The sequence below is a fragment of the Nylanderia fulva genome, unplaced genomic scaffold (assembly GCF_048542155.1).
Source record: "Nylanderia fulva isolate GAGA-0341 unplaced genomic scaffold, ASM4854215v1 Scaffold39, whole genome shotgun sequence".
Lineage (NCBI taxonomy): Eukaryota > Metazoa > Arthropoda > Insecta > Hymenoptera > Formicidae > Nylanderia > Nylanderia fulva.
The window spans coordinates 1,510,380-1,533,661 of record NW_028190466.1 but is presented as its reverse complement, the minus strand read 5'-3'; the positions used below and the strand labels follow the sequence as shown (position 1 = coordinate 1,533,661).

The 23,282-nt window shown below is 39.5% G+C and overlaps 3 protein-coding genes across 4 annotated transcripts; 1 reads left to right on the top strand and 2 right to left on the bottom strand.

The window, feature by feature from the left end:
• Positions 1 to 4,788: 4,788 nt before the first annotated feature.
• On the bottom strand, positions 4,789 to 15,856 carry east (enhanced adult sensory threshold). The gene is given in 11 exon segments (XM_029320605.2): positions 4,789 to 5,113; positions 5,182 to 6,837; positions 8,411 to 8,724; positions 8,840 to 8,995; positions 9,554 to 9,816; positions 10,396 to 10,474; positions 11,319 to 12,797; positions 12,799 to 13,464; positions 13,466 to 13,651; positions 13,653 to 15,332; positions 15,756 to 15,856. Coding segments are annotated over 10 exon segments (6,474 nt in total). The 5' UTR covers positions 15,759 to 15,856; the 3' UTR covers positions 4,789 to 5,113; positions 5,182 to 5,189.
• A 651-nt stretch (positions 15,857 to 16,507) lies between these two features.
• mRpL49 (mitochondrial ribosomal protein L49) lies at positions 16,508 to 18,324 on the top strand. Of its 2 annotated transcripts, none has more exons than XM_029320609.2 (3): positions 16,508 to 17,135; positions 17,673 to 17,859; positions 17,965 to 18,324. In XM_029320609.2, exons 1-3 carry the CDS (start codon positions 17,070 to 17,072, stop codon positions 18,237 to 18,239), a joined length of 528 nt encoding a protein of 175 aa, XP_029176442.2. In that variant the 5' UTR covers positions 16,508 to 17,069; the 3' UTR covers positions 18,240 to 18,324. The 2 variants fall into 2 exon arrangements, with proteins under 2 accessions (XP_029176442.2, XP_085341919.1); XM_085485793.1 differs by lacking the exon at positions 16,508 to 17,135 and adding an exon at positions 17,263 to 17,373.
• Positions 18,325 to 19,208: 884 nt separating this feature from the next.
• Positions 19,209 to 22,657, bottom strand: eEF1gamma (elongation factor 1-gamma). Its single transcript, XM_029320607.2, has 8 exons — positions 22,504 to 22,657; positions 22,221 to 22,370; positions 21,483 to 21,546; positions 21,260 to 21,402; positions 20,573 to 20,875; positions 20,155 to 20,490; positions 19,861 to 20,013; positions 19,209 to 19,425 (listed from the first exon to the last, which is right to left on the bottom strand). The coding sequence occupies exons 1-8, from the start codon at positions 22,513 to 22,515 to the stop codon at positions 19,270 to 19,272; spliced, it is 1,317 nt and encodes a 438-aa protein (XP_029176440.1). The 5' UTR covers positions 22,516 to 22,657; the 3' UTR covers positions 19,209 to 19,269.
• Positions 22,658 to 23,282: the final 625 nt, after the last annotated feature.

Here is a 23,282-nt window from a genome sequence, read left to right as displayed (position 1 = left end):
CTTTTCTTTTCCTTCCTTTAATTCGATATACATATATTTATTATATATAGATATATCAAAAATATCCTTAGTAAAATAAAGCATTTATATATATAACACGTGTGTGTGTATGTATGTGTGTATACCGTATACACACGTACCTTTTTTATATTATATAATATTATGTCTATTATTTTATTTATTTATTTATATATATATATCATATTTATAAAGAGTTTTTTTTATTTATAACGCGGTGTTATATATATAAGTCAATATACATGAATACATACTATGCTTTCATTCGTACATTCGTGCACGCATACGCGTTTATTATATAAACGTGTGTTTGTTTGTGTGTGTGTTTACGTTTATGTGTGTGTGTCTGAATATATATAAGCAGATGCGTTAGTGGTCCGGTGAATATTTTTGTTCTCTTTATGCTAAAACTTGCATAATTCGTCTAATATCTATTCTTGTTTTCTCTTTAGTTTTTTTCAACGAAATATTTATATATTAAATTGGATCAAAGGAGGAATCGGAATTTCTTCTTGCGGCAAATATACAAGATTCTCTTGCACAAACTTGTTTTGCAATAATTTTGTCCATGAAGCTCCAAAGGCGGAGGTGACGATCGAAAATCGCTATCATTCAACCACGATCAACAAATCGATGAAACACCTCGGAGGAAAATTAAAATGGTATAGGTATATGTTTTAAAGTAATACACGAAGACACTCATTATTATTGTATGCATTACGTGAAAAAAAATAAATAAATAAAGTCTGGAAAAATATACAATTATATGAGATGATGATGTGAAACAGTTGTTTTTTTTCTTCTCGATTTGTAGGCAGTTGAGATAATCTGAACAACAGACATAATAACTAGTAACTGAGACTATAATTGTATATGTTTGATTAAATAATGCACACAGGAAATGAGTAAAATTTTTTAGAGTACATATATGAACAAACATTCTTTCATGATCTATACAAGCAAGTAAAAATGCGTGAAATTTTTCAGACGCACCGTCAATCTATCTTGTATTTCTATATTCGGTTGAACAATGCTCGAATATATAAAAAAAAAATAATGATTCAAATATTTTATAGCAGTAATATATATTAAATATATATATATATATATATATATATATATATATATATATATATATATATATAATACGACAAATATTTTTTCTCGTGATATAAAAAATATAGCAACTATTTTTCTATGCGATATGGAATTTCACACGATTCCTAAGAGCAGAATATTATTGATTGATTGATTGATTGATTGATTGATTTATATAGCGAAGTGCAAACGTAACAAATATAGGCGAGCAAAGAACTGGCACCTTCTAATTTCCTTCTAATTTCTTTTATATTCGATATCTATACCTCTACTTATAGTTTAGGAACGCGATTTTATGCTGTCTCTTATTTTCAGTTTCTCTCTGTCGTTATTTTCAAGTGAAAAAAATCTATGATAAACTAACGTACAACATTTACAATATTTTTAAGATAAACAAGATCAGTCATTCAAATCTTTCTCTCTCTCTCTCTTTCTTTCTTTTTGTCACAAACATTGGGCAGTGAAGAGAAATTATGAATTTTGCTTCTATATTCTATAAAAAACTATACCTGTCAATATCTACATTTTTTCCTGATTTTTTTCTTTTTAAGACACTTTTTTACACTACGAAACGTCATTCGAAAAGCATCGCTTCGAAATCGGGAAGAAGGACTGACTTTTCTGACTTTCTGCCGGCAGTTTCGTGCGAACGGTGCGAAGAGAATCTCGCATGTGTATCAAACACAGGAACGTGACGTGGCGAACTGATGCGCGCCGAAAAAATGGCGGCCAGAAAATCCGCGCCTATATACGTCTAAAGCGCGCCTAAGTCTGGATCTGTCAATCAATTGAATTGCATTTTACTTTTGTCATTTATATGTTTAAGTAAAAGAATATTACGACGTACAATTATTCATCGTACAGATGCCTAAAAAAGGTGTCCGCGCAGACTTTTATGTACTGACTTGCGGTATATGCAAATTTTGTTGAATCTTTTCTTCAGACGCAGTAAGAGGAACAAACTACCGTTAGAATTGCCACAAGATTCTATATATATTCCATACATATTGGAATTTATATATTTAGGATTTTTTAAAACATGTTTTTATATAATTGATTAATACTAAAAAAAATATATATATATAATTATAATATGTAACATTACTTACTATATATATAATTATATATATAATACAAGGTGTCCCATTTTAATATCCCACCCTAAATAAGTTTTTTTATTTTTGATTGTAGAAAAAAATGTTTCAGACAAAAGTTGTATGATTTCGAGGAGGACAAAAGATAGTGCCCTTAGTTTGACCTTAAATAGTTGCTTGAGGGGCATGTAAAGGTCACCTTTAATTTCTTAAATGGAACCACCTATTTTCCATTACATATTCTTGTAGCTGACTTCGAGAGCTTTCCAAAACACTATAATGAAACATTTTTATCTCAAGTACTTGTTGAGTTATAAGACAAGATCTCCTCACCTCAAAGTGACCTTTACGTAACCTTCAAGCAACTATTCAAGGTCAAACTAATGGCACCATCTTATGTCCTCCTCGAAACCATACAATTTTTGTCTGAAACATTTTTTTCTACAATCAAAAATAAAAAACTTATTTAGGGTGAGGCATTAAAATGGGACACCCTGTATATATATAATTATATGTATATAAAAATAATATATATTAATATATATATATAGAATTTTAATATTTTTATATATATATTTTATATATATATATATATATATATATATATATATATATATATATAATTTTACGTGCATTACTTTTCTATCTTTGATGTATCCCTCCTCTTTATCCTGCTTTTGAAGAATAGATATGTCCGGTAATATTGCTAATTTTATTGAGGAGCGGAGTCCGCGTACTTTAAATAATCTGGTGAATACTATGAATACAGGCCAAAAGAAGGCGTATCTAGGAAAACCTCAAAATCAACGTGATCCAAACGCTATCTTACCCAAAATGCAAAAGACACAAGACCAACCAAAAGTTGATAAACCACAGCAACCTCCAGTTGCTGCTCAGCCTGGTCTTTCTAAGGGTGGGAGACAAAGGCGTCGATTATCATTGACAATAAATAAACCAACGAAGACCACAGCGCAGCAGGAAATTCAACAGGCGGGTCAAATGCCTCAACCAACCAACGTTGACTCAATGAGGAATTCTGTATTTGTGGTGGCCATGTCAAATAGGGAAGTATCCCTTAATATCAAAATAAGTCCATCGGCACCAACAATTATAGACGTTTCTCAAGCAACCTACGCTGAAATGCTCGCTGATGAATCACACGTTAATAAAACGTTACTGCCAGAATACCTCGATTATTATGCGACAGCATTATTGTGGTTTAGATTTTGTACCTTAAAAGTCAAACTTAAACAGCCAATAATAGCAGAAGAGAGGGATCTGCTACTTATGTTAGAACAGCAGAATTTCTCAATTCCCGAACCACTCTTACTGCAACTTCGAGTGTTTGGCACCACACAGACAATGACTAGGGAACATCTCTACCCAGTTTTCCCTACCCTGCCCACGGAATTGATTGACAATTTCGGTGGATATTATGGTGTTTTAAATGCAAATACACACAATTTGTATGAGGAAATACAATGTCTTGGCGTTCTAGGCGAAGCTGTTAGGCATGCCATTAGTAATGAACCTCCAGGACCATACGCATCAAACCTCAGTACCGACGACCTCACAATGAATCCTAACCTTCTGGGTTATAAGAATCTGGGAGTAAATTAAGTTCTCAGCAAAATAATCTATACAGTTTGAAATCTATCTGCGATAAATCGTAAAAAAAGAGCCAAAGATTGAAAACAAATAAAGATATAACTGTACGGTTTTAAATTAAAATCGGTACAATGCTGTCAAAGTGATGAATTCGTTCTATTTATGAGGGATGTCCAATAAATCGATAATTGCTTCTGTGAAATTGATCCCCCATTCTTCAAATTAAAAAAAAAATGATTTCTGGGTGTCCTCCCGAAGAGTTCTAGAGTTCTTCATCAATTTTGAAAATATTTGTTTAAACTATATCGCAAATTGAAGATAAGAACTCTAAAACTCTTCAGGCATCCAGAATTCTAATCATCTCTTAAAAATTTAAATAATGCAGGGCCAACTTCACAAAGATTCGATAAAGTGCAATCGGCGAGAAAAGCAAGATGTAAAATAATTTATATACATATCTACATTTTTCTATGAAAAAAATCTCGACATCTTCGAGAATGATGATTTCAAGGTGAGTTTGCTTTAATAATTATCATTCTTATATTTTTTTTTCCGCAATATTAAGAATCAAGAAAAAAAGTGCTCCAAGTCGCTTGAGACCTGATCTTAAAATTAGCGAAACTTTTTCAAGTTTGAATTGCGATTATTTGCATAGAGAACGTCGAGTTTCTCGCGAAAATCGCCGATTGCAACTTCGATTCATCGGACGAGCCTGCATAATTAATGATAACATCGATAAGTTTCGCGCTGCCTCCCGTCACTTTAGGCACTTTCCGTGGAAAACAGCATTGTTCAACACGTATTTTTTCGTCCATGCATTTTTCTTTATAGTTAAAGCTTTGGTTGTTAATATATGTGTATATATATATATATATTATTATCGTTAGACTCGAAGTATTTCACAATTTGCTGAAATTACTCTATTAATCTATGTACAAGTTTGCGATCACGATTGATGTAACAAATTAAGTCGTCTATCGGCTGTTTTATTCGAGAAACTGTAAACTTAACGTGTCGTACAATGTATGTGTGTGAGTCTGCGTGTCTATGTATATGTATTATTATTTTGAGCGTTCAGGCTCGGTAAGTGCATACCGCGATGCGCTCACGTAAGGCAAAGACTGCTCTCCGAGCATCGATGATGATCGGCATCATCATCGTCATCGTCATCTATATCTTGCTTCGATTTGGCGGCACAATTTTCGATCGACGTCGGGGAGATCCGAAAAAAGCGCCGATCCTCGCCGCATCTCCTCCTCCTCCACCACCACCACCACCACCACCTTCTCCTCCTCCTTCGAAGAGGAAAGGATGAAAGCGTATGTATATTCGTGTCTCGGTCGCTCGACAAGTGTCTACTTACGTCTCCTCTCATTTGTCGGCAGCGGGTCTCGTGACGGTCTGCGGTATCACCGTCAACGACCTCGGGATCTTGGGCAAAATCGGGATCGGGCTGCTGGTCGAGGACGACGAGGACGACGTCATAGTCGGCTTGGTCGTCACCTGGATCGACTTAGGCAGGTTGAGATTGTGTATAAGGTTCTGGCCGGTCGGGCTGTTCTCGTTCGCGGCCGGGTGGCCGCGCGTCGCCATGTCGCAGATCAGGGGCTCGAAGTCGCCGCGGCTCTGTCGGCTGAGCATCTCCTGCTGCAGCCGCAGGTGCCTCTGGAACTGCTGGCTGTGGCCGGGGATCGCCGCGGCGACCTGCGACGTCTTCTGGTAGCTGGACGATCCGCTGCCGGCGCCGAAATGTCGCTCGTTGCTCTTCGACTGGCGTTTGCTCGACGAGTGCTGAGTCCTCTTCATGTCCTGCTCGCTCAGCTGGAACACTTTGCCGGCGTAAGCCGAGGGTAGACTCTGGCCATCTCTCCGCTTCACGCCGCCGTTCGTTGTCGGGCCGCTTCCGCCACTGGTCGACGGCAGGCTTAATCGTTGCAGACTGGGCGGCGGTTTCTTGATGATCGACACCCCGGAGTTGAGCTTGAGCATCCTCGGGGAGTTCATCTTCGTCGAGTGCAACGACGCCGCGCCACCACTCGTCGGTCTGCCGGACATCGAACTCGGGCCGGGTGGTCTGTTCTTCTCCATGACGAAGCCACCGCTCAAACGACGGGAGTTATATTCCGTCGCGATCGGCTCCATGATCGGCTCGTCCATCTTCTCCGGGCCCTCGTACGATATCAGTCTGTTCTGCACCGACGTGGAGTAGTTGATCGCGTTGCGCGAGGCGTTCGGCGCGAGTATCAGATCCCCGGCTCGGTAGTACTTCTCCAGAATGATCAGGTGGCGCAGGAAGGAGCTCTGGTTGCCGTAAGGTCGCTGCAGCTGCTGCCAGAGGTGCTTGGTCTCGCGATCGTACTGGATCATCGTCGCGCACTTCTCCCAACCCTGCGGCGTCACCTCTCGCACGTTTTGAAAGTCGATGTTCACGTGAAGGTTCATCTCCTCCTCGCCGGGGAAGAGAGTGCGCACGCTTATCGAGGGATTCGCGCCGAGTCTCTGCACCACCGGCGTGATGTCGTTGCTGCTGCTGTTGTTGTTGACGCTACTGTTGTTGCTACTGTTGTTGAGTCTCGGCCTCTTCGGCAACCGCGTCAGGGTGACCTCGTTATCCATCCCGAGGATCTCGGCCATCTCGTTCGCCGCCGTCGTCGCGCCGTCGCCCGTCAGGGGGTAGGCGTGCAGGTCGAGCATCTTGCGCTTCTTCAGGTTCTCCACGGTGCTCTCGATGCTGCCGAAATACGAAAGGGACGAGATGTTGCCGCCGCTCTCGTCGCCGCTCGTCTTCGCCGCGCGGTTCTCGCAGGAACTCGGACGGCCCTCGTTCTTGTTCGGTTCGGGCGTCGACTTCTCCGACGTGCCGCTCGTCACGTGTTCCGGGGACTTGGAACTCCCGCTCTTCACCTGCGCGCCCTTGCTGCTCTTCTTGCTCTTCTTGTCCTTGGCCGGATTCGTCGCCTGCTGCGACGAATCCTCGTCCTCGTCGTCGGCCACTTCGATTCCACGACTGTGCAAGATCCTGTGCATATCGAAAATCAGTTTCATCGATTTTCTCAGTTTTCACGAAAGAACCCAGCATACACCGATATATAATTGTTACATTGCTATAATAAAACGGAATATAACAGGTAATATAACGTGTACGTTACATGTAACATCTATGTTAATTGTAATTTCCCACTCATAGATGTAACATTTTAATATAACATATATTACATTGTAGTTATATTGTAATTATATACCAAATAGCACATTGATGTATTGGTAAGTCAGTGCTATCTTGGGATATAATGACAATATAACTACAATGTAATATATGTAATATTAAAAATGTTACATCTATGAGTGGGAAATTACAACTAATATATACGTTACATGTAACATGCTTGAGTATATAACATTTATATACTGTGTTTGCTGGGAGCCTTGCACCAAATATATCGAATTTTGATTTTCTATGAAATTGACTATTTTTTTCATATGTTGTAGCTTATGTCTAGCTGAACAAAAGACGTAAGAGCGTTAATTTAAATATTAATGGATAATCATCGAGTTATAGCCAGTTAAACAGTAGAACTTTAGTTTTTCATATTTAACCAGCTGTAAACTATCTATTATTCAACTTTGAGTCAATTACATTTTTTGTTCAGCAGATCATAACATATGAGAAGAGCTAATCTTACTAAGAATTAATTTCATATGATTAATACGTGGTTTGTGAGCCCATATAAAATCCTAGAAATTGAATACGGTAAAATCAGCTGATTTTGTCACATGTTGTAACTCATAACTTGTTGAATAAAAAAATATAATTGGCTCAAAGCTAAACAGTGAAAAATGAATATCCAAACCCATCCAAATAGAAAATGCAAAATATAGTTGGAAGCTTTGAAAATATAAAATGCAAAATACTTCTTAGACGCACCCATTTAATATAGGAAATAAAAAATAAGCATTTTTAAATGGTTTTTTTAAATATCATTTATATATATTTAAATTCTTATTTCTTTATTCAATTTTTATCAACTTTTTATAAATTTTCTTCATAAACTCTCTTTTTTATAAACTCTTTAGACTTTTATAAAATTTAAACTTTATATATTTTTAATATAAACAAAAAATTATATAAATGTATTTACATGTAGAATTATAAAAAATGGGATTATTGTTTACAGATATTTACTTAATGACTTGTTTAATAACATTTTAATTATTATACATATACATATTATCGATATCTCGATTAATTTTTAGTTTGCAAGAAAAATGTATTTGAAGTAAAAAATGAGTAATAAAAACCATTTAAATGTAAATGTAAAATAGTTTTTGAAAACATGTACTTTAAATTCAACATACAAAATAAGCATTTTGCATTTTATATTTCCATTTTAAACACACCTATTTCAAATAATGCACCCTGAAGCTAAATAATAGATGGTTACTGATGTACAGCCAGTTTAACGCGAAAAATTAGGACTTTGCAAGTTGTCTGACTGGCTCTACTCAATAACTAACGAATATTTTGTTACATCTTTTGCTCAGAAGTCTTTGGGGTCCCTTCTCGATTTAGTAGCTTCAATATATATACTCACCGCTTTCGATAACTCTTGGAGAAGATCTTGTGATTCGTGTTCATGTTCTCAAGGTCCCTGTATTTGAGCTGCAGCTGCACAAAGTATCGGCACAGTTTGCAGACGTACGTGCAGCCCTGCAGGAGAACGGGGATTCCCTGAGGACTGGCCAGCTGATTAAATTCGTCGATCTCCGCCTTGGTCAGCGTATGGGTGTGCGTTCGTATCAGCCGGCGTTTGCATAGCGCGCACATCAAGTAGCACTCCACCTTCTCGTAATGACTGACGCAGAGCGGCATCTGGGTATGCTGACTCGAGTCCCAGTCTATGTCGACCTGCAACAACATCTCTCGTTTGCAATAATGCAAGCAAGCGATATGTACCACAACATCTACTATCATCTATCTTTTTTTTTCTTTTTAGATGCACAAATCAGAAGCAAAGATTAACCTGATTTTGTAGACTGGCTTTGATCTTGACCAACCAACGGCGCTTGACGTGATGCCGCGCAGGATCCCGGCACTCGCGAGCCGAGCATTTGGTCACCATCAGTTGTCTGTGCTGTTTCTGCGGCTTCTGCTGCAAATTCGTCGGGCTGGTATTGGCCTAGAAGAGGGATAGATTTAATAGAAGAATAGAATTAATTTACAAAAGATTTCCTCATCAGTGTTATGCTTAGATGATTTTAAAATTAGCTAGATAAAGATGAGATAAAAATATGTAAATTCATTTTAGATAAGATAAAGGCGATTTTGTTTTAAATATATCCAGAAAAAAGATAAAATTATATGGCGATTCATCTAGATAATAATTTTTAAGACTGCTTATGTACACGCAGTTTTAAAATAAATTATAAAAGGGATATAAAAATATATGTATTAATATTTTTATTTATAAATTTTATCGCTTACTGCTCAAATTCTACTTAAGTATTTAAGTATTTTTATGTGCTATGATTCTAAGCCAAAACTATCTAAAAATTATTCTAGATAATTTAGTAAAGATTTTTCATCTGCTAAGATCCAGATACAGATAATATATATATTATTATTTATATAAAGATAAGAGGACGCCAAAGTTTCATCTAGATGACCATCTATATAATCTATATATCATCTATATATCTATATAATTTTATTTATCAAGGGAATCTTATCAACAAACCTTCCTGTCAACGTGACGATAGCAGGCGTCACAGAGACACGAGTCTTTTGTGAGGTGTCTCTCGAAGTTCAAGATCTTCTTGCGCCTCTCGTCGGACTTGAGTTGCGCCAGGTGCATCGGCGTGTCCAGGGAGCCGAACTTTCCGAAACAGTAGGAGCACACGTCGGCGCAGACGCGTCCAGGATGTATGGAGAAGGAAGAGGACTTCTCTGGAATGACGAGCGACTGACGATCCTTAGGTGCAGCGTCCTCGTTATCGTCATCTGTGATGATCAAAATTGGCAAATCGTTAGATCAAATTACAAAACTGGCCTTGGACAATGCGAAGATATTAGTGAGAATATATGTAAATTCAGGTGAAAAGCGACAGCGTTCTTTTCTTGGCATGCATTGTTATTGAAAAAAAATTATATATATATATATATATATTTTTTTTTTATATATATATGTATATATATTAGGCTAAGTGTATAAGTGTAGTTTTTGGAACTAGTGGTCTGAAATATTAAAAAAAAAGTGTATAAGTGTAGTTTTTGGAACTAGTGGTCTGAAATATTAAAAAAAAAGTGTTGCGTAAAATATTTCGTTCATCTTATTAGTGCGCATCGCTTTCTTCTAACTGCATTAGACACATAGCTTTCAAAATGGAAAAAAAATATGAGAGAGCTTTTAACACGATTTCCAGTATACATTAATATTAATAATTGAATTAAGACAAGATGAAGATGTGTATTTAACTGCGCGCTTAACTTAGTTTTAAAAAAGTTTTTTGTTCTTGGAAGAGGCGATGAAGGAAAAGTAAGTGATATTATCAATTTAGTTATTCCCGCAACCAGGATTACCGCAAGAGTATCTGTGGTTAGTAGTGAACTTTCGGTTCGCACCAGAGCTGCTATCGCCCAAACCACTAGGTCCACCAAACTGAAAAAAAAGGAAACAAAACATAATTGAATCGATCGTCAAAAAATATATATTGTCAATTATATAATTAATCCGTACTAGAGTTTTTATATCTGCGATTTTGATTGCATACTAAAAATTAAGGCTCCTCGTCGCAGCCATGTCAGATTATGACGTCAAAGGCAAGAAAGCGTAAACGCTGAAAATTCTTAAGACGCCATTTTTAAAAGAAAGGATATTTCGATGAAACGCTACTTTAGCACACTTTTAAAATAGTTTAATTACAAATTAATTGATTATAAAGGGAAAAGGAATTTTAAGTGCTACTTCATCGAAATATCCTTTCATTTAAAAATGAAACTCTGACGTCACTATTCCAACACGATTGATGAGGAGCCTTAAATACCACAGCGCGATCTTTAAGTAAAAAACGCGAAAAAAATATTATAAAAAAGGAAAAATAAGAAAAAAAATTAAGGCTCCTCACCGCAGCCACGTCAGATTATGACGTCAAAGGTAAGAAAGCGTACGCTGAAAATTCTTAGACGCCATTTTTAAATAAAAGGATATTTCGATGAAACGCTACTTTAGCACACTTTTAAAATCGTTTGATTACAAATTAATTGATTATAAAGGAAAAAAAAAAGGAATTTTAAGTGCTGCTTCATCGAAATATCCTTTCATTTAAAAATGAAACTCTGACGTCGCAATTCCAACATGGTTGATGAGGAGACTTAAAATACCACAGCGCGATCTTTAAATAAAAACTGCGAAAAAAATATGATAAAAAAGGAAAAACAATAAGAAAAAAAATGAAAATGGATTACATTCGATAAAGAAGAAAAAGCATGTAAAGCTCCCTCACCTCCTTTTGAATGGTGTAAATCTCTGGCGAATCCCCCTCTCCGTCCGCGCGACCCTGCTTGAGGACGATCATCTTGAGCGGAGGTCCCGATCCTCGCTTGTCCTTATCCTTGTCCTTCTGCGACACCTTAATCACCGTTTTCAGGGTCCCCGACGACTGCTCCTTCCTAATCTTCTGCTGATTCTGCCTCTTCGCGGCCTCCTCCAGGGATTCTAATCCCAAGGTTCGCAGAATCGACTCCTTTCTCTCCTTATCCTCGGGCGTCTCCAGGATCTTTCCCATATTATCACCGTTGCAAGACTCTCCGGACGTGGAGGTCTCGTCCGAGTCTTTGGGCGCGTCCTTGGGACTCTTGCACTCGTTCCCCAGCATACCCTGTATCCCGTGGTCGGGCGTCTGCTTCGAAGACACGTGGTTCTCGGACAGATTTCGCGAGAGCTGCCGCTTCTCCGCGCCCTTGGAGCCCTTGGCCTCGATCGCGATGTCGTTCTCCGACTTGCTGCGCACGCCGGTACCTGGTCCCTTCTTCTTGGCGTCTTGGAGTTCCTCGTCCGGCTCGCGTTCCTCGAAGAAAGCCTCGCGGAAGCTATCGTCGTCCTCCCCGGGATGTCCCTCGACCTCGTCCGCGTACTTGCTCAGGAAGGACCTGTTGTTCTCGTTGATCTTCGCCACCTCGTTGTCCAGCAGAGTCTCTTCCTTGGTCTGCTGATCGGACTTGCGCGTATCCCGCTTCACGCGCTTCACCTTGGAGCTGGCCGGGTCCTCCTTCCGGATCCTCTTCATGTCCCTGCTGCGCCGGGTGCGCGACTGGGAGGACTCGTCCGATTCGTTGCTGTCCTCCGGCTTCCGGGAACCTCCTTCGGAGACTCGAGTCGCGTCCATCGCCGGCATCTCGTCGGAACTCGGAGTCTTTCGTTGATGAACGCTGCCTCCCGCGGTCTCCTCCTGCTTGACCTTCACGCGACCTTCGTCGCGTCCTTTCTTCTGCTTGTCGCGGGCTCGCAGGACTCTCTTGCTCTTCTCGCCGTCGGGTTTCCGGGTCTCCTCGGGATCTTTATTGTCTGGCGATTTATCGTTTATCGGATCCGCAGTCTCACTGAGCTCCGGATTCTGATTCTCCGAGACGCTCTCGTCCGAGGTCGGGTCGCCGCTCCTGGCTTTCAGTTCCTTGCTTTCGGGGCTGCGTGCAGGCACAGAATTTACAGAGCTACTTGAATCGCTATTTGAATCACAGTTTGTGGTGGTCGTTGAGTTATTTGTCTTGGAAGCGTCGCCCCTTTCTTCCCTGCTGGTCTCATCGGCGGACCTGGAGATCTCGTTGGCGTCGGTAGCAGATTCTGACGTCATCGAGCTGTCGTCGGACGCTTCCTGTTTGTTCGCACGTTGAACCTCCAACTCCTGGCTGTCCGGGTTCTCGGGGACCAGAAGGTTCTCTTCGCTCGGCTCGGTGTCGTTTGCGGCGTTCAACAGCGACAACCTGGGCGTCTTCGTCTTCAGCTACTAGTCTCTCCACCTCGCGAGATATACTTTCCAGCGTTTCCGATTCCTCCGAGTTGCTCGAACAGGTGATCTCCGATCCCTCCGCTTCCACAGGCTTCTCCGCGAGTCTCTCCTCCGCTTGCGAAGGCAACGACGTGGTCACATCGTCGTCCAAAGATTCCGGAGGATCCTCCAGTCTTGAGATCGTCTTGCTCGGGGTCCTGCTGTTGGATTTTCTCGCCTCGAGAACGTTGTCCGCAGTCTTGTCGCTGATCCTCGGAGACTTCCTCGTGGCCATCTTCTTGCTCTCGTCCTGCGACGTCTTGGACTCGCTGTCGAAAGCGTCGCCGGCCGTGCTGCAGCCGACGTTCTCGTTCTCCGACTCGTCTTGGCTGTTGTAAACAGCCGCAGCACCGCTATCATTACTTATATTACATGTAGACTCGCAAATATTATGTACATTATGAATCCTGTCGCCGTCGGAGACCCTGTCCTCCTGAATGTTCTGCGAGTGCGTCTCCGCTTCCCCGATATCGGACTTGACTAGTTTCTCCTCGATCTCTTTGGCAGTATCGGCCACTTTGGGTACCGAATTCTCCGAACTGTCCGACGTGATCTCGTTCTTCGTCACGGCCGACCCGTCCTCGTCAGCGCTCTCCTCCAATCCCCATCTTCTGGGAGTCCGTGCTGAGCGGCGCGACGATCTCGGTCTTCACGTCGAAGTTCTTGCTCAGCCCGAGGCCCTTCTCCGGACCGAATATCTTGCTCTCGATGGTCTTCGCAATGTTCAGCTTGATGTTCTCGATCATCTGGTCTATCTGCGACTTGGAATTGCCGTCTGACTTGTCGGTGCTTGTAGAAAGAATTCACCGTCTTCTTCATGTCTATGTTCAGACTGCCCCGACGACCCTTGGATTTGTCGGTGAATTTGGCTAGGATACTGTTATCCTTCCTGGTCTGATCCAGATTGTTAAGCTTCTTCGAGTCCTCTTGCGCCTCGCACTTGGGCGGTATTCGCGGATCTTCCGTCTTGACGTCCTCGTCCTTCGTGGCTTCGTTTTCTATGGTTTTGGCTTTAGTTTTCGAACGCAGCGTCGGTCCCGTTTCACCTGTTCTATCGACGCGGTCGCTATTGTTATTGTTCTCCACTTCCGAGCCTATGTCAGCTTCCTCGTCAAAGTTCTTCGACACTTCGTCCTTCAGGCACATTTCCTCCTTACTCGACGCCACCGCGGTCTGGGATTCGTTGCAACTGTGATCCGAGAAGCAAGAATCCATATTTGTATTGCAATCCGAGATATGTTCCATCGAGTTGTCCGAGATAGCGGTTCCATCGGAGTTCAATCTGTGACGCTTTTTGGAATCGTTATCCGGGGAGTTTCCCGAATCCGACAACTGTCGTTGCTTCCCGTTTCTCAAGCTCCTCTGCGACACTTGAACGTCGACGTAGCCGACCTTCGATCTCTTTCTCAATTGAATGGCATTCTGTATTCCCTGGTCCTCTGCGTACTCACCATCCGATGTAACTTTGATGTCATCGGTCTCAGGCTCCTTCTTGATCTCAATGTCACAAATGATATTCTCGTCCACCAGCATCTTCCTGCTCCTTGTCACCTTGCCCTCGGTCCTCTCTGTAACGCCCTGTTGATTTTCAGTTTCGTTATCACTCAACATCGAAGAAGCTATAACTTCGTCTATGGTAAGATCAATAGAGTTCTTGTCATCCAAAACTGCCTTTGGAAACTTCTCAACACTGGAATTGCTCTTTACACTGAGAGAATCCAATTCCTTACCACTACCACTCTTTCTACTCTTTGCAGCACCCTTATGCAAATCCCTGTTATCCTCCGCAGCTTTGATAAAATTATTATCCTTGGTATTGTTCCTCTTCAGGTTCGTCAACTTTCCTGTTTTGGCACCCTTGGACAAAGAGTCGGGACTCTCCGTTGCTTTTCCCTTCCTGCCAAGTTTCGGGCTAACTTTAACACTGGCCTCTTCTTTGTTCTGAACGTCAGCCTTGACTTTCTTGGTCCTGAGATTGTTCTTGGCACTTTTGCTTGGTGTTTCGCTTCCTTTGCCTTCGTTGTCTCTGTTGCTGGTCTGATTCTCCGAAAGCCTCGAAGCTGTGTCCACTGTCTTGACAGCTGACTCCTCCGATTGCTTGATCCTCTTCGCTTTCACACCCCTCTTGACTATCCTGTGTATATTCTTGCTGGTCTCCTTCTTGGTAACCTTGGACTTGAGATTTGCCTTGGCTGCTCTTAGGTTCTGCTTGCGTTTCAGATTCTTAAGGGCATTCCTGCGTGGCAAGCTCACCTCTAGCTTGACGGAGAGCTGGCTACCTGTTGCTACCGTATCAAAAATCTCTTGCGCAAGCTGCTGCTGCTGCTTCACACTCGGCAATGACTTGCCTTTCTTATTCCTGACCTCATTGGATGGCAAGCCAGAGTCGTTACTCGCCTTCTGTTTCGATTTGGAAGGCGCTAAGGGTCTCTTTTCCCTGGATGCCATCTCACTTCCACCCACATCGGGCTCCTGCAATACATCATTCGCTACAGAAAAAAACCATTTTCTCCCTCCGCAGAAGAATATTTCACTTTATTCTCATTCATTCAACAAGAAATTTTATAATATGCATTATAATATATAACAAAACATTTTACAATATAATATAATACATATTTTAAAACATCAAAATGTACACATTATTCAATCATTCACACTTGAAAGGACCACTTTTCCAAGGAGCTCAAAATTCTCAATTATTGAAAAATTCAAATTAATTCACGTATCCGACAAAATTCCACAAAAAGCTTCGTTAAAAAACCCTGAGCGGAGCACGTGGACGATTCATTTCGCGAGTCACATATAACTAACAGACGCAAACATGTTTCCTCGAGAAGGGGGGAGGGGGAGGCGTCGAAAGACCATTTTTTTTTTTTTTTTTTTTTTTTTTACCATCCCGGAGCAACCAGGACGAGACGGGGTTGTCTAGATGCGGCCCTGGAGCTGGGCAGAAAAATTACGTGACAAACTTCGCACAAACACACACATATATATATATATATATATTCACATACACGCACACATGGATGCGCGAAGCGCTGCTGCTCCAAAGAGCCTGAAAGAAAGACCGAGAGAGAGAGTCGCAGGCTGAAATATTTCGCGCGATATCTCGGCCCGCGTCCGGGCTGCCGCGAGGATTCCGCGCTCGCGGGTGAGTCCGCGTCCCGGGGAACGTACCCGGGGTGGAAACCCGCGGAGGGTTTCGCGGGGGAGGCCCGGAAGAGGTCGCGCAAAAATCCGCCACGAATAAACAAAAGGTCGTTCGTTCGCGGCGGGTTCTTTTTTTTTTTTTTTTTTTTTTTTTCTTTTTCCTTTTTTCCTCGGGGCCGCGGACGCCGCCGCGACGCCCTCTCCCGGGTGGGGAAGGGGACGCGACGGGCGCTCCCCGGGGACGACGCTGCTCCGCGTACTCGGGGTACTCACCTCGGGGACGGAGAATCCTTCGCCTGTCGTGCGCTCGGCGTGTTAATTCCCCGCGACGATAATACACGAAACGATATTTTATTCCCCCCGGGAGAAACGGCAAAAGGAGAGAGACTCGCACGGAGAGACGGGACGATACCGTTGCAGGGTGTCTATGCGCCGTCCCCCACTCCGCTCCTGGCGCCACCTGGCGGCCGCCCAGCGAAACTCCTCCCAGCCACGGCGGACGCGTACGCGTAGCGCCCCGTCGCGACGGAACCGTCTCTCCTTCTCGGCGCGGCTCTTCTCCGAGGAAGGTCTTCCTCCGGTGCGCGTTTTCGCACCCCCCCTCGGGGGGGGGAGGGTTTCCGGTTCTCCTCGGGGGGAGAGAGAGAAAAAAAAAATGAAAAACCTAACCCTCGCGACGCCGGAAGTGGGGGGGGGGACGTCACTTCCGGTCTTCTATATGGTACCTTCGCGCTAACTTCCTCGCCTCGTTCTCAGGAGCCGGACTCTCGTTTCTCTCCCGCGAGCTCTTTTCTCTTCTCACCTACCGAGCCGAGGTTCTCGCGCTCCCTCACGATCTGTCATCTGTCATCTGTCATCGGCGGCGGCGGAGGCGACACTGACTTATTCCGTTCCGGCGGCGGACGACGATAGACGGGGACTCGGGCTCTCTCTCTCGCGATAGGTAGCGAATAGGCGAGAGAGAGTGAGAGAGAGGGAAGACGCGCCCGATCGTAAGCGCTGCGCGCATCAATGGCGGACGGCGACCCTTAGCAGATTTGACCGAGACTCGCCAAGATGGCCGCCCTCTTCGCACGCTGCCTCGAGAGCCTCGCGTTCGCCACCCCTCGGCTCTCCGCCCCGGTAAGTCACGTGGAGGATCTCTCGTTTCGTTTCTCCGACCGGGCTCCCGAAGGACCTCTCCACGGCACGAGCGTGCGCGTCCTGCAGGACGCGAGAAATCGGATGAGAATTGTGCGCGAGATGAAAAACGCGACTATATAAATTGTATTTGTACTCACTGTAATTTTTAATGTCAAAAAAACTCGTATACGATGTTGTTATGCCTGGAAATTTCGGAAAAGGAAGGAATGAATTTACTGTAATAAATAATTACATGTATTGTAATGGAAATTAAAAAGGGAATGAATTTACTGTAAATAATTACATGTATTGTAATGGAAATTAAAAAGGGAATGAATTTACTGTAAATAATTACATATATTGTAATTGAAATTAAAGGGAGTGAATTTATTGTAACAACAAAAGTTTGTTTAATGTTCAAAAATTTATTAAAATTCATCATAAACTTACTTTAATATTGATAATTTTGGTATTAATATTTAATGTGTGGCAAAGTTAATTAAAAACTATTACTAACTAAAAATCTTCATATTTCAGATTCAAGTAAGATGGGGCAGCTACCAATCATCTTCTAAATATACTAAACCTGAAAAGTACACAGATTACGAGATTACAAAAGATCCAAATGAATGGAAATATGTAGAACGTCTGTTTGCGTCTAAAACTGTGCCTGAACCACCCACTGGAGATGTTGAACTACCGTCTGGCTATAAACCAGCGAAAGGTAAGCAATGAGATAAATTAAAAAACGTTTCATTTTTATATAAAAAATACACGTTTAAATCTTCTTTTACATCTCTGAAGATTTTCTCTCCTTCTATTTTAACAGCGTCACCCAAGGATTATCCCTATTTCATTGAACGTAGTAGAAATTATATGCAGCCTGTATATTTGAAAAGATCGAGCAGAGGACTGAGGAGACTCACAATACTGAAGAAAATTCAAGGAGACATATGGACATTGGATCATGATGTAAAGGAATATATAGCAACAAGGTGTGGGCGGAAACCTGCTAGTAAGATACATGAATTTGCAGGTCTAGTTACATTTAAGGGCGACTGGGTTAGCCGCATTAAAGATTGGATGAATCTAAAAGGATTCTAAAAATCACCAGAGAAAGATGCTTCATAAGAAATTGTTATATATATATGTAAATATACAATAAAAACATTGAATCTTTGTTATGAAATACATTTGTCGTACATTTAATATTCTGTCTCACCTAAAATTATCCAATATCAAATTCCTAAACTTTTGTTTAAATAATGAAAATTGTTTTATGTATTTTTCACTCTTAAATATATACATTTTTTTTTGTTCGTTGATAAGAGGGATATTTATTTTTATTTCTTAGCATTTTAATATCTTATTTATTTCTGCGAAAATATATGTTTGCATTGTGATATCCAAAAATTATTTATAAAACATATGCCATACATATATGTTGTATACATTAAAAATTGTTAATTAAATCGAAAGATATAAATGTGTACATAAATATAATCTCACGCAATGTTATGCAAATATCAAATTAAGTTGTTATTGACCGCAACAAATATACACATATGTATATAACATTTCTATCATAAAATTATTACATTTTTCATAAACTTAACATAGAGTTCAAAATATTCTGTTCATATTCTCTTTTTTTTTTATACATTACTGTATATATGCATATGGTACATTTTTTTCCTACTGAAGAGATTTGATAACTTTTGTTCTATATAAATATATTATGAGATATACTTTATAGGAACTCAAATTATATGGATGAGTGAATATCAAGTGTCAATGGTTTGAATAGAAAATAACGAAATAAGTCAAGAGAATTTGCATTAAAAAAATAAATTTTAATAAATATGTATTCCAATAATTGTTTAATAAAAAAAGTTTTGGAAACTATAGAAAATATAGACATAAGACAGATATTTATGTATAAAAGAGATTTCGTTTAATATGGAAATCAAGAGGAAGGAACATATTTAGGAAAAAAAGATATTCCAGATACTGGTTTATCTCCTATTAGGGTTTTTGTGAAGAGCACGTAAACTTTTTTTTGATATTTCATCATTTCTGATATTTTATCATTTATTTCATGCGAATAGGGTTTATTTGATGCATATGGCAAAGTTTACTTGAAAATTTTTCCTTGATTGAACTTCCGTCCTTCTTTGTCCGTGCCAGTCCAGCTGAGATATTGCTTGACCAATTCTTTTGTATTTTCCTTCGATGGATCCAGTTTTGTCCAAGTATAAGATTCATAATCCACTTGCCAATCTGGACTTAACTATAAAAAATTTTTGTTTTCAATTTTTTTTTATACGTCTAATTATCTTCAAGAAACATATATTGCAAATGCTATGCATTTTCTTTATACTTAATTTGTCTAATTATTTTATGCATAAAAGTAAGATAAGATAAAATTATATTATCGAAAATTAAATATCTTACAATATATTTTATATTTTATATTTTATGTCAAAATATTGTAAACTTCGGGCATTAAAATTCGAAAAAGCATTGAATGAAAAAATACTTTAATACTATATAATATTTTGAAAAATTCTCGAGATAAGCTGCAAGAATGTGCAATAAAAAATAGAGATCTCCATTACAAAATTTCAAAGTAAATTTTATGACTTCAACAATACTATTATTTGTATATATACTAATGTTTTATTCAGAAATATCTTATATATTAATTCAAATGTATAAAACTTACTGTAAAAACAAGGTCTTGTCCACGCCAGACCCAAATGCCACTGATTGTATTGTTGTTGTCTTCTCCAAATATACAGGCACTGGCAAATGCACCTTTTCTCATTGTATCTAATCGTTGATACATACCACTAATTAAATTACAAGACATGAAGACCTGAATGAAGAAAGTTGTATAAGTTAAGATGTATAAAGTTTTTCTACTTTTCAAATTTAATTAAATATTTTAATAAATAAATATTTAATAATTATTATTATATTTACTAATTAAATATTAATTAAAAGAGTAGCTACATACTTTAGTTAATTCATGGTTGTATTTGTATTCACCAAGCCAAATACTATAATTTTCCGAATCAAACTTTTGCCAGAAGTAAGGGATAGATTTAGACTCATCTTCATTGGAGTAAAACCGTTTAAAATCGTCAAAGTCGAAAGAACTTTTAGGCATCGAAGTAAAGGGATTTTTCTTTTTCGGTTCAGCAGCTAAAGCCTCCTCTGTTGCATCAGCTTCATCTTCTGCCGCTGCAGTTTTGTCTGCTGCAGATTTAGATTCCTTCTTTGACTCTTTGGGTTCTTTCGACTCTTTAGCCTCTTTCTTAGATTCCTTCTCCTTCTTTTCTTTTTTTGAGCTCTAAATAAAATAATAAAAATAATTTACAAATTTCCTTTATTTATATATAACACATTAGAAATTTTTTAAATAAAATACCAACCTTTCCCTGAGTTTCTGCAAACTTCTTAGGATCATATTCAAGAGTTTTATCCGCCAATTTGAAGGCACCAAGTACAGCGATAGATTCGGGTTGATAGATGACTGTTTGGAACCATCGATTTACATTCATATAAGGCTTACGCAGTTCCGGCTCAAGGATATACTGATACAAGTGTAACAGTGTCATAGCTACGCAAATATCCGCCAGAGTTAATCGCTCTCCCACCAAGTAAGTCCGCGTAAGTAAATGCGAGTTTAGAGCAGTGAGTGCTCTATTTATATCTTCCTTAGCATTCTCAACATTCTGAAAGCAATTTATATATAAATGTAATTAATTATATTATATATAAATGTTATTTAATTATATGTAAATTTATTAATTATATAGAAATGTAATTAATTAATTATCAGCATTAATACTTTATTACTATAATTTAGCTAAATTAATTCAGCTTTATTATTAGAATTAATATTTGATATCGGTATAAATTTTTGACATTACATAAATGTGTGGAATATTGTAAAAGCATATGCATACAATGCATATGCATGTAAATTCAATACACACGAGTTTAATCTACCTCTTTGAGTTACAAAAAATGGCTATAAAATTTCGCCAATTTTGCCTTTGTAAGAGGACACATATGGTATATGTGCACAAAATTAAATTAAAGAATGCAATTATCACCTGTTTATGGTATGGCATTATTCCAAGTAGCGGAAATACCCAAGCACAACTCGCAGGAAGAATTTCGGAATCGGCATAGCCAAGCCATTGGATGATCAATGCACGATCGATTTCAGTTTTTCCTCTCAGCTGTTCGTTGGCCACTATAAATATAAAATGACACATAAATATATTGAAATTAATACACAAATAGAAAAATAATTCTTTTTCAGAGAAGACTTACCATAATAAGCAATTGCATTGCTTTCTGTAATATATTTCCCATCGCTTGTTTCAAATGCTGGAACCTTGAAAATTTACAATATTATTATTTTCAAAAATAATTCCTGTAGATTGTGTGACTGGGATAATATTTGAGAATTTATATTATGAAATCTTTATAGAACAATGTTATGTTGTAAGGCTTCTTTACAGTTTCTTATTCTAATGCGCGCATAATAATAATGCATTATTAATTGTCCCATGTGGTTACATGGTTATATAATAAACATAAGTAAAAAGAAAATATCACTTTATGAGCATTCGCAATACAAATAAGATACTCTATTATACAGATATTATATAGAGATATAGAGAACATTTTATCATATGAACGTCATGAACACTATATTATATAAATTATATGAAAAATTCTAAATAATTTACTTTTGTGCAAAATTAAAAATGATTTCTACTATATTATTCTACTAGTATCATACATGATTAAATGAAAAAACATATCCATATGATGTATACTGATACGATCACTGGTATCATTTTACAATACCATATGATTCATCAAATCTTCAACACGTAACACTTCAAATGATAAAATTAACAAAAAAGATACACATATTCAACAAGCGAGCATGGTTTGCACGCAAATTTAATAATTCATCGTGAAATAACAGAGTATCTTGCAGGAGAAGGGGACCTCGTTATCAACCGTATGCGAAATAGGAGCGATCTCGCCGGGACTCACTTTTCCTAGAGGGAACTTCTTCAGGAACGCCTCGGTCTTGTTGGTCTCGCCGAAGACGAAGTCCTCGGCGACTTTGACTCGGGCACCGGAGAACTGTGCCGCGATCAGGGCCTTGTAGGCGCGGAAATTCTCCGGGTACGTGTATAAGGTCTGGAAGAGAAAAAATCCACGTTGCAACGTGTGGCGGAGCGTGCCGGGCCGCGTTTTGCCGCGACCCCACTTCGGTGTGCGAGCACTGCGGCCCGGATGCCGAGCGGTTAGCGTCGCGCGAGAGCCTACTTACTCCGGACGCCATTGTATCCAGTCGCGAAAAGAGGAAGTAAGAGGGCCGGTGTTGAAGCAAGCTCGACCGCCTTCACTCGTCCGAGCCGTGTGCGAGGTTGAGCGGGGATGTACGCGAGCGTGCGAGAGGTTAGAGATCAGATCCCTCGAGTGGAGGTGGATCGACCAAGTGGGCCGCCTCTGATTGGCTCGCGCCGTCCGCGTGAGAGCCGAAAGTGAGGGAGATGGAGAATGAGAAAGAGAGAGAGGAAGTGGAGAGGTTGAAAATTTGAAGCTGAAGAGATCCTTTTACCAAAGTGGAACAGAAAAGGCGAAGTAATGTCAATGTCACGTCACCTTGACCGAATTTCAACTCCAAATTTCATCAATATGACGTCAAATGATGTATTTTTTGATTTTCCGTTCTACTTGGATTAGCAACCCAGGTAGCAAATTGACGTCATATTAAACGTCAAAATGACGCCACGACGTCGAAATGACGTCAGGAAATGACATTAAATGTCAAAATGACATTATAAATATCAAAATGACATTAAATGTCAAAATGATATTAAATGACAAAATTACATTAAACGTCAAAATTACATTAAATGTTAAAATAATATTAAATATATATCAAAAAAGAGATTAAATGTCAAAATGACATAACATCAAAATGACAAACGTCAAAATGATATATTAATGAAAAAATTACATTAAACGTCAAAATTACATTAAATGTTAAAATAATATTAAATATATATCAAAAAAGAGATTAAATGTCAAAATGACATAACATTA